This window comes from Vanellus vanellus, assembly GCF_965231255.1.
Source record: "Vanellus vanellus genome assembly, chromosome: 8".
In the NCBI taxonomy this organism is placed as follows: domain Eukaryota; kingdom Metazoa; phylum Chordata; class Aves; order Charadriiformes; family Charadriidae; genus Vanellus; species Vanellus vanellus.
Genome location: NC_138913.1, coordinates 12,526,716 through 12,537,568, shown reverse-complemented (window position 1 = coordinate 12,537,568; position 10,853 = coordinate 12,526,716). Strand labels below are relative to the sequence as shown.

The 10,853-nt window shown below is 40.4% G+C and overlaps 1 protein-coding gene across 1 annotated transcript in view; it reads left to right on the top strand.

Annotated features, from left to right (window-relative positions):
- Window positions 1-796: 796 nt before the first annotated feature.
- LRCH3 (leucine rich repeats and calponin homology domain containing 3) overlaps window positions 797-10,853 on the top strand; it is a gene marked incomplete at its 5' end in the record, with an annotated part of 64,641 nt that continues 54,584 nt past the window's right edge. Inside the window, one exon of the mRNA XM_082487221.1 lies at window positions 797-1,034. Within this exon, the coding sequence (XP_082343347.1) occupies window positions 797-1,034 (238 nt within the window). The remainder of the gene's footprint in view (window positions 1,035-10,853) is intronic.

The following is a 10,853-nucleotide window of genomic DNA, read 5'->3' as shown; positions in this document are numbered from 1 at the left end:
GGGACGTGTCGTGCCAGCGAGACGTCACCGTCATCCAAACCTGGTGTGGCAGGATCAGCGTCAACACCCCGAGGAACCACCACCACCGTGGTTTCCAGTGCCGTGCTGGCAGCAGGCTTGTGAAAGCACTGCTATTAGTTGGTGGTGCAGGGGAAAAAAAAAAAAAAAAACATACTGCCTGTAAATGTATTTGGTAATGTGGCGAGTGCTTCGGCACCTGCTGCCCATGGTCCTTGACCCTCCTTTGCAGCTCCAGTCTTGGTGGTTGCCAGCTGCAGCCAGCGTTGGGGCACACAGCGTAAGCAGCTGGTCTCCGCTTTCCTGGAGTAAGACTGGCATTTATTCGGATGTTACAAAGAGTGTGACCTTTTAAGGATTGATGACATCAAGGGAAAAAGGCTCAAACATGAAGGAGTTGGCACTTTTCCCACCAGGTTCAGGGATATGCCCAAAAGCCAACCTCTGGCATCCCACTCTGGTAGGTAAACTAGAATTTTTCTGAATTTCAGAATCTATACGGGCACTGCAGCTGTTGTCAAGGGGAGGCGAGCACCCGCGCACGCCAGATCACTTCAGGCGAATGAAAAAATCAGGCCCGAAATGAGGATGTTTGGAGTTATTTCAATGAGGCGCTCTGTGCCCTTTCCCGTACCCGCGGGCTGGCGGCTGCGCATGCGCACTGCGCGCCCTGTCAAGGCTGGCGCATGCGCCCTCCCTGCCGGTCCCTGGGCTTCCCCGCGCCTGCGCAGTGGCGCGCGGAGCCGGAGCAGCGGCGGCGGGCTGAGGCGGGGGGGAAATGGCGGCCGCGGTGCTGGCGGCGCCGGAGGGCGGTTCTGTCGTGATGCCGGCGGGGAACGCGGCGGTTTGTTCTCCTCCACCTGGTCCTTCAGGTCCTGGTTCGTGGAGCCGTTCCTTAGACCGAGCCTTAGAAGAAGCGGCGGCCAGCGGTACCCTCAGTTTGAGCGGCAGGAAGCTCCGTGACTACCCGCGGGCCAGCGCCGCCAACCACGACCTCAGCGACACCACCCAAGCCGGTGAGGGACGCGCCGCTGGGGGGGGGGCGAGCCGAGACAGTGGGGAAGGGGGATAGGGCTGAGGGCAGCCGATGTAGCGGGGCCTGGCGGCTCCCCCTCAGGGAGGGCTTGGGGGGTTTGGCTGTCCTCTAAGTGTGAAGTTGAGATGCTCAATTTGCTGTCTCTTCAGTAAATTGAAGCTGAGTGCACGAGGAGAAATTTCTGCAGTGGATGTTTGGGGGGAGTCGCCCTCCCCCACCCCCCCACCCCGCCTTGAAGAGCGTATGTGTGTATGTAGAGGGGGATTTCTCCTCCCCGGAGGCGATGCTTGGCATATTTCTCCGCTTGGGCCGTTTCTTCTTCATGCTTTCGCCTCCTCCCTTCGCTCTCCGCCCTTCCTCTCCTCGGCTGAGAGGCAGGATGGAGGAGCTGTGGCAGGGTACTCCTCCTTCCTCTGCCCGTCGCGGGGCTGGCCGATGAGATCTCTCGATGTGCTGGGTTTTTTTTTCTTCGTCAGACGAATCTAGAGGTGTTTCCTTTGTTGAGGGCTGTTTTAAAGAGAGTTATGAGGCTTTTCTCAGTACTGCTGCTCACTGATGTGGTTTTAACCAGGCACGATTTTGTTCTTGTTCTCGTGTGTGTAAGCGTGTGTATGTGTGTGTGGATACACATATATGCACCCTTGCCATCTCTCGTCTTGTGCTGTTGACAGAGGAAACCAACTTTCCAATAAGGGCTGTCAGGTGTGCATACGTTAGACAACTGTTTCTTGCGCTCTTATGCTTCTATTATTGTCATTTCTGACCACTATAAGCAAGATATGAAAGGTACTGTGAACAGAACCACGTCCGTTTTCTTTTTTTCTCCTGTATTATATGAATAAAAATATTATGGATTTTTAAGAAATACTTTACAACATACAGTAAGCAATGGGGCTGTGTTTTCCCTCTGCCTCTCAAATATATTCATACAAGTAGACTAAAAATGTATAGTTTCCCTGTAAACACCTTGATCAAAAGCAAAAACACATTTGTGGGGTATGTTTACATATTACTGTATTGAATAGAGAGATGAGACTTAGAAAATAATAAGAGTTCATGCAGGATGTGGAAGTTTTCTTAATGTGTTATATAGAGGAAATGTAGTTTTGTTTATTTTGATTGTCTAGTAGTATAAATGAAGTAAAAGTAGTTTTAAAATGTGTCAGCATGCCATTTGTTTGTAGCTTTGATTACTTCCTATGCAGTCGTTTAGATTTTCTAGTGTTGTGTGTTGTTGTAGCTTAGAAGTTTAGAAATAAACTCCAAACATCACTTTTTGAAAGTTACTGTTTGTTAGTATGTTGATACACTGTCAGTTAAGTAATTCAAAATGGAGCCTCCTTTAAAATTGTCTGACTTCATTTTCTGTCCTGTACATCCTATTTATGCAAAAATCTGTCGCTAATAGGAAAAAAAAAAAAAAACAATACCCAACCAAACCATGAGACAAATGTGGTTTGACTTGAACACATCTATAAATAGAAAATGCTTCTTGTTAGGGTGTAATTTTTTGTTGTTGTTCAAAGAGCTTTTCTACAAATGCAGTTGTACAATGAATGTGTAGTGGGTTAGTCTGTAGGCAAGTGCAACATACACATTTGTGAGGGATTTAGGCTTTTTGTTTATTTACTGTACTCTTAAACAATTTGTGGGAATTCTTGTTTCCACCAAGGTTCCCATCTATTGTGATGAATATTTGCATTGTAGTTGTTCAAGAAGCATTAAATGCTACTAAGCGGCCGTGCATACCATACACTTTTGTGCATTTATTATCACAATGATCCTTAGAAAAAAGCCAGAATTGTTCTTAAGTTGTAAGAAGCAAAGCTTATTAAGGGGACGCTTTCTGTTTAACTTTCTGTTTTGAAGGCTGCTGTGAATAACTTAATCTCGTGCCTATTTTAGTGTGGTCTGTTCTATGACTTTTTTGTTTTGGATAAGGCTGAGCAGTGGAGAAAAATCCGTGCAGCCGCTTCTGACGCCCAGTTTTTAGTTGAATGCTCAGCTATAAATTTAATTCACTTCTTTCCCCGTGTCAATTTCTTTCTTGTGTAACTTCCAATTCTTTTGTATGGGAGTAGCCACAAATAATATGGTATAATGTATATTGTGTGTTAGGTATTATAAACACTTAAAATAAACACTTTAAATAACCCCCTAGACTGTAGACTCTAAGGTGTACACCACTCTGAGGTCCATCATCAAGTGCGGGGGTGGGGGGGTGGGAGGGTGGAGTTTCATAAAAATCATTAGAATTACTCCCAAACTATAAAACTGAAGACAAAACAATTTAGAGGCAAACCTTACTCCTTTTTATGTGCCAGAACAGACACCTATCTAGTGTGGATCGTGTTATACTGGTATAGCTCATTCCCGTTCTTGAAGTAATAAAAGTAATTGCATGCCACTGTAACTGCATCGATGCTAAAGAGGTGGGAATGAATCACATCCCTCATTAATGTAACTACACTGCTAGGAAAACCAGCATCTAGCATAGCCTTAAGCCTTAACAGAATCACTGGCCTTGCCTGGAAGCTGTTGATAATGCAGATGAACCAGCAAAGCGGGTCAGTAGGAACAGGGCATTAGAGATTGGGTCCTTTGTGCAGATTTTGAGGTTGATGATGAGTGAGGGGAGAATCTCTTTAAGTAGGTGCCACCCATAAGGTACATTTTCAAACATTAAATCAATGGGAAGGTCACATTTCTTTGGATCTTTTATGTGTTCAGAGTTGACATTAATACTAACCCTGGTGCTCAAGCTGTAATACTTTCAAGGTACTGTTCTTAACCACTCACTAAACAATCATCAGAGCCAAGTTTGTGGCAGATGTAACTTTGGAAAAATATTTCATAAACATCATAGAATCATAGAATATCTCAGGTTGGAAGGGACCCATAAGGATCATTGAGTCCAACTCCATGCTCCTCACAGGACTACCTAAAACTAAACCATATGATGAGATAAGGTTTGATGCATTCTTATCCTGGAAGTTAATATAATATCTCTATTGGGCTTCAGTGGAAAAATTAAGTTCCTCATAAATCATTTGCCTCAGTCACTAAGCTTTTCACTGGAAAGTGAATTCTTTAGTAATGTCGGAGCCTCAGCTGCTTCTGAGCACTGCTGTCTTCCAGGTGATGAAGACCCACAGGTGGTTTTTTAAACTAAGATCAGTGCTCAAGGTTGTTCTCAGAAATTACTAGGTAACTTCAGCAAGCACTCTAGTAATAGTGAGTTTATAGTTGTTTTGTACTGTCTGGAATTGAGATCACATAATATAAAATCAAATTGAAGATGGGATGGTCTATGCTTGAGAGCTTTGGAATGGATTAGCAAGAAGGTAGCTCCACAGAGTGCGTGATGCATCTTGTCCACATGGGAGGGCTTATGTACAGAAATGCAGTGTAATAACAACTTAGATACTGAGATCACATAATATAAAATCAAATTGAAGATGGGATGGTCTATGCTTGAGAGCTTTGGAATGGATTAGCAAGAAGGTAGCTCCACAGAGTGCGTGATGCATCTTGTCCACATGGGAGGGCTTATGTACAGAAATGCAGTGTAATAACAACTTAGATACTGAAAGAGGGAAAAGCAGCTGTTCTTTATGCTCATCCCCTACAACTTAATTGGAATTTTAGGAAGTGACTCAAGCTTACAAAGCTCATTGATGATGAAGAATGATCAAGCTTTTTCATTAACAAAGCAAGGACATGCTTCTATTTTGCTTTCATACTCTTTCACTGAACCTGCATTACCTATGACCATTTTATCTGGATTGAATTATAACCTATTTGTTCATTCCCTTTTATTCTCGACCAGGGAATAGGAAAAGGAAGGGCTATAAACCTTCTGAGCTAAATATGAAAGGAAGCACAGTTGCATTTTGCCAGTGTTGATGTAGATTCTTATGTCATTATTTGACAGCTTTCCCAGTTGCCTAAAGCATACATTGAACAGAAAAGTTATTTGTCAAACCCTCCATGACAGCCATAATGACCTAAACCACTCACTGTCTCCATTTTTAAAGAAGATGGGAATATGTGGGTTTATGCAATTAAAGAAATGGCTGTTGTATGGAAATCAGCTAGTACAATAATTACATGCAGTGTCTTGTTTCTGGAATATATTAATAGTTAAAAAGGATAGCAAGACTCTGAAAAGCAAGAACCTGTCGGCTACTACCCTTTGAATGACTTTGCCAATAGGGTATCTGTATAGTTTTGTTCTTAGCAACTCTCCATAGAAAAGGTAAAATATGACCATGGTGTCAATAACATTTCTATATGCTAAGTGCTTGCATGCATTTAGAACGATTACAGTGGCTATATGAGTTCTGCAATAAGAAGTCTCACTGGTATTTTTCTTTTCTGCCAGAAATTTAGTTGATATTACCTGATGAAATGTAAAACAGTTTGAGACGTACAGCATGGCTTATATGGCAGTATCTGTATTTCCCAAATATTTATTCTTAAAGCCACAACAGCAGAATCCAAACCATCCTAAAATTAAATAATTGGTTGAAAAAAACCTCTTTGGGTTACAGTATCTTGAATGTAATTTTATTATGACCTTTAAGATAACTTGGAAAGAAATGGGATTGTTCTTTGTTCAAGTTGCAGGCAATTTCTCAGGAGAGTTTACATTGCTGGTACTTAGATTATCTGAAGTTTCAGTATTAAAAATCAAAGCCCAACATTTCATTTGGGTGGTTCATAGTCTTGTGCTCAGATTTGTATACTTGCCTCTACCCTTATAAAAACCACAACAGAAATACACTGTCCAGAGGTTCTAGTAGCTGTAAGGACGAGAGGGAGGGACGGTGATAATCTTTCCCCAAACTTTAGACAATAATCCAGCTTGTTCCATTTTTTGGTCTTACCTCCTACTTGTGTCAGTCCCTTTATAATTTGACTATTGCTCCCTCATGTTTTCTTTCTTGTTATGTTTCTGTTGTTAGAAAGTCTGGATGTCATGTGTATTTTATCATAAATACTGGCAATCCTTAGTCTCGGTTGATGGAATTATCTGCAAGTGGTGCTTTGGTAAGTTGGTAAATTGTGGTCAGTTCTCTTGCTTTTTTTGTTACCTTCAAAATGCAAAGAGCAGTCGAGTGTTGTAGTCGATGGTTCATTTTTGTTGAATGGGTTGTCTTGGGGTTTGATGGAGTGTTGAGGCCTGCAGTAATGCTTAAAGGTTCTTGGCACACAGGCAGTCTTTTTGCCTAGTGTTTTACAGAACTGGGAAGGTGGAGTCTGAGCTTGTAATTTCTAAGTCTTGTTGCAATAAAAGAAAGATGTGACATTTGGAATGCCTTTGTTTAGCGAGTTGGTCTTTTAAAACAAAAAAAAAACAAACCCTCTCAACCAAACTGTTACTACCAGTAAACTCTTCTAAGTGGTGTTCAGGATTGCCTGTGTACTAGTTACTTCCCTAGTAGTCTTACACTTCACTGCCCCCATCATGACCAGACTTTTTTTTTTTTTTTTTTTTAATACTGTCTCGTCTGCATACACACTCTTAGTTGTATTTTTGGAGATAACTGTAACTACATAAACTGTAAAGAGGAGGAGGGTTGATAGATGAATATATTGAGTCCTGCAGTCACATGAAGGGCAAATTAAGAGTTTAGGACTAAAGGAAATGTCTTTGTTTCTCTTATGGTGTTTCCAGCCCTCTTCTCCTGTGGCTGTACCTGTGCTTGGAGGTAGCAAATTTATATTGGTTAAGTACTCCCTGAAGTCAGTCGTAAATACACAGCCTAATGTGATCCAAGTTCTATGCAGATGCCAAAAGAGGAAGTTCTGTCTTCATCTCCTGCTGCACAGTCAACACCAGCAATCACATTGCCTTCCAGCAAGCTGTTTCATACTTATCTGGCTGAAAACTCAGCCAGTAACTAGTTGGATCAAATCCTTGTCAGCTCACTGTGTTTTCCCGGGTGTGTGAGTGCCAGCAAAGAGAGAGGGTGAAAAGACTGTATGGGGTGATGAGAATGAGAGGGTCTGTTTTGGCAGATAATGTAAGCTTAAATTGACTTGCATCGATTGTGAAATCACACCTTAACTCTTATTTTGTAACCTTTTACCACTGGCCTGTCATAAATTTGGTAATTATTTTCTGTAAAACAATGTGCTAGCCTTTGAGTCAGTGAGCCTAGGAATTTTTTTCTTTTAGAGTATGGCTTACAGAGCTGAATTGCATTCACTGAAACTACTGCTGACAGATTTGGATCTCATGCTTTCATTTAGCAAAATACATTATTTTATGCAAGTAATTTTAAACTGATGGTTTAGGTTTAACTTTAGAACACAGTAGATGTGATTAGTTTCTTCAGTAGAAGAACCAGCAGTAAAGAATTAGTTATAACAAACACTGCAAATTATATAGCATGTGTTAAAAATAAAATTACATGGTAGCTAACAAAAAGGCTATAACTCAATTCAAAGGTTCTTCTCTCTTTAATAACTAATCAGGCTTGGATCTCATGGTTTCTGCTGTTAGCCAAACAGCTTGAATGAATTGCAGTTGTGTATTTAGCTGAAGTCATGGGCTATGTGGTGTGCTTTCTTCTTTATCTCGACTATGTCCCCCTCTCCAAAGTGGAGAGGTGAAAACCCATTCATGTTAAAAGTGTCTTGGTCCTTAGACTTTATCAGTTCAATAGAGTTAAAATAATGCTTTAGTTGTCTGAATTATAGATATTTAGAGAAGATGCAAAGTATATTGTGGTCTTTTCTTTATAGGATTGTTTTGCATAAGTTACTACTCTTGTATATATGCAGGAAGAGGGCTTTATTTTCCACTTTGAAGTCCCCGAAACTGTCCAGATAGTCCTTTGCCTCAGCCTCCTTTATGATTCTGCACTACAAACCCAGAAGTCTCTTTAGAGTGAGGAGAATCTTTGTTCTTTTCTAGCTGGTGATGTTATTGATTTGAAAGTTAAAGTATTTACAGTCATAGTCTTCTCTAAATGCAGTTCAAGCACTCAAAAATGAGGATATGCCTAAAGAATCCCACTTGCTGTGCAACCCAGGTGTTGCCTGCTGGAACATATGGTTTTTAACCATAGTCTGCTCTGTGCAGAGGGCAGTAGGATTAGTGAGCATCTATTCACCCCCCCCACACACACACCCCTCGTCGTTGTTCAGTGACCCATGTGAATTTTAGTCTCTTTATTCTGCTTATTGTTGAAACTTAGCTCTGAATACAGAAATGTGTCATTGTTGCCTTGGGCTTTTGGGTAGTGCTCGCTACTATTGAAAAGGTTTCACACACTTTTTCATGTAATCTCTGTGAAGTGAAGCAAGGCGATGTTACTGCATTTTATATATATGAAGCTTGGAATAGTACAAAGTTTGAAAGCATTTGCTGTTTCAGGTTACCGAATTCAAAACACTTAGTACTGCAACTTTTAGGCAACCAAGCTGTTACAGGTTAATTAATTATTTTTTTTTAAATGCAGTTCTTAATAACTTCAGATGCCTTGGTGACTCCTCAGGAATACTGGAAATCAAGCCCAACATCTAGAAAAATGGAAATATGTGATTAATTACTGCCTTTGGAAAATGTAGTTTAGAAGATTTGCTTAGTATTGTGAGGGAAATGTATGGCACTGACAGGATGCAATATATTTTTGCAAAGCAGCGTTCACCAGCTTTGAGGTTAGACATCCCTTTTTCTTTCTGTAATTCCCAGCTTTTCCCCTAATTTTTTTTCAAAGACAGTCTCTTGCATAAGGCTGTTACTATGATCAGTCCCGATTCTTACAGTGATTTCATCTTGTCAGAAGAAATCTACTTGAACAGAAAAATCTTGAAGAGGAATGAAAAGTAGTATGGCGTTGTTAATTAAAGACCTGTGGACAGTAGATATGCACAGGAAATGGGCAATTAAAGTTATGTGGGCATCTTTGATTATAGACTATACTGTCTGTGTGCTTGATTTAGCAGTGGTACATAAGTTTTTAAATGAGTTTTCTCTGTACAAAATGTCAGTGCCTTTTTCAGGTTACTTTCCTAACACTGAATTCTAAATTCAGGCTGAATTTCAGTCGGAGATTCAGGCTGAATTTCTAGATTTAGTTAAGCGGAATCATGCTGGTATCCCCATGACTCATCAGCACAGTTCAAACCTTTACATCCATCAGATCTCTTACCTGAGCCAATAAGATAGCAGTAGGTTATTGTTCTCTGGGACCTGTTTGTAGAGTGGGATGCACTTCCTCTGAGTTGTACAGATGCTTGAGAGCAGAGGAATGATGGGATGTGCAGGTCTTGGGTTCTGTACTTGGTTGGTACTGGAGAGGATTGTGCTCTACTGTGTTGGGGTTCCCCTGAATGTTCATGTCACGTCTTGTCCCCAGCAATATGTTATTATCTCAGTTCTATCTCTTCTGCCGCCAGTTTATTTTGTCCATCTCCTTCATCCCAGCTTCCGTGTCTTAACCTTTTCTTCTTTCCTTGCTAGCCTTGTCCTGTCTCAAATGCCTCCCATTGCCAGCTCCAGTCTTCTCAACCAAGTTGGTAGCACGATAGAAAGACGAATAATCCGTATCTTAATTTTTGGTAGAAAAATCCTTTTAAATCTGAGGAGAACGTTAACTTTAGAGTGGTGATAAGACAATTAGTAATTTAAACCTGCTTAATCCATTGTTACTATTATTTATGGCCATATATATTACCTCTTAGTTCAGTCATAGCCCAAGGCTTTTTTTACTGGCCTTTGAGTTGGTGTCATACATGCTGTTCTGTAGGAGTAAGAGAGTCATTGAGCACAATAATAGCTGGACAATTAGGAGCTTGCCATTACATTGACTTCAAGCTCAGCTATTGAATAAATGTTTTTGTAGAGAGCCATGACTGAGTTTAGTTATAAGCCATAAAATATCTGCTGACTTATCTTCCTTTTCCCCCTTTTTTTCCTTATTCATATCTTCCTTTTATTCTGCCGGCTTGCCAAGGGGTGGGTAGATTTGTACTTAGCAGAGTAAAAAAAAAATTTTCTTTGGAACCCATCTATGCTAGACCAGCAGATTGTTCATTTGAGCTGTAAATGTGTTGCAAAATATTGAAATATTATATATTGCATGGCTCTGTTCTGCTGCCATGCAGGTGAATAACGTCCCATCATTCAGGGACGTCTGTGTGTCAAAAGATTGGCATAATTATCATTAAAAGTTATAGTGTAAGAAGAAAAGCCTAGAATCGTCACTACTGGTACCCTTCACTGGTGATTAAATACTAGCTTCTCATTCTGAGCATGGTGAAAGAAATTTTCATAGAGAATACTACCCCGACAAGCCCTGTAACTAATACTATTCAATCTGTCTTGTAGTTCTTGTTCTCCTTGAAAACACAGTTACTTAAAATCAGCTTTTTTTTCTGATTCAATTTTCAATTTAAAGCTGCTGTTTTATCATTTATTATGAGACAATATTTAACTGCAAATTTCTTACTATGATCAAGTTAACATATTTTTCTTATTTTTTTTTGTTTTTACTGTCTCACAATTTTTATCCCTGCTGGGTTTTAATTTTCCCGGGGCGGTGGGGGGGAAGCATTAGCTTGTAATTTGAAGTAAGAGGTGGAAGATTTTGATTTATTTTGTTAGTGCCCAAATGCACAGCAACTATTTAAAATCTTCCTGAAGTATTATATTCTTCTTTCTCATGGTTAATTGATATGTTAGCAAATGGTGTTGAATGAGAGTTTTATTCTCTCTTTTGGTAGAGTAAGAAGGAGGCTAGTTTTCTATTCAAAAACATTCTTTTTACAGTCTGTTACTGTTTAT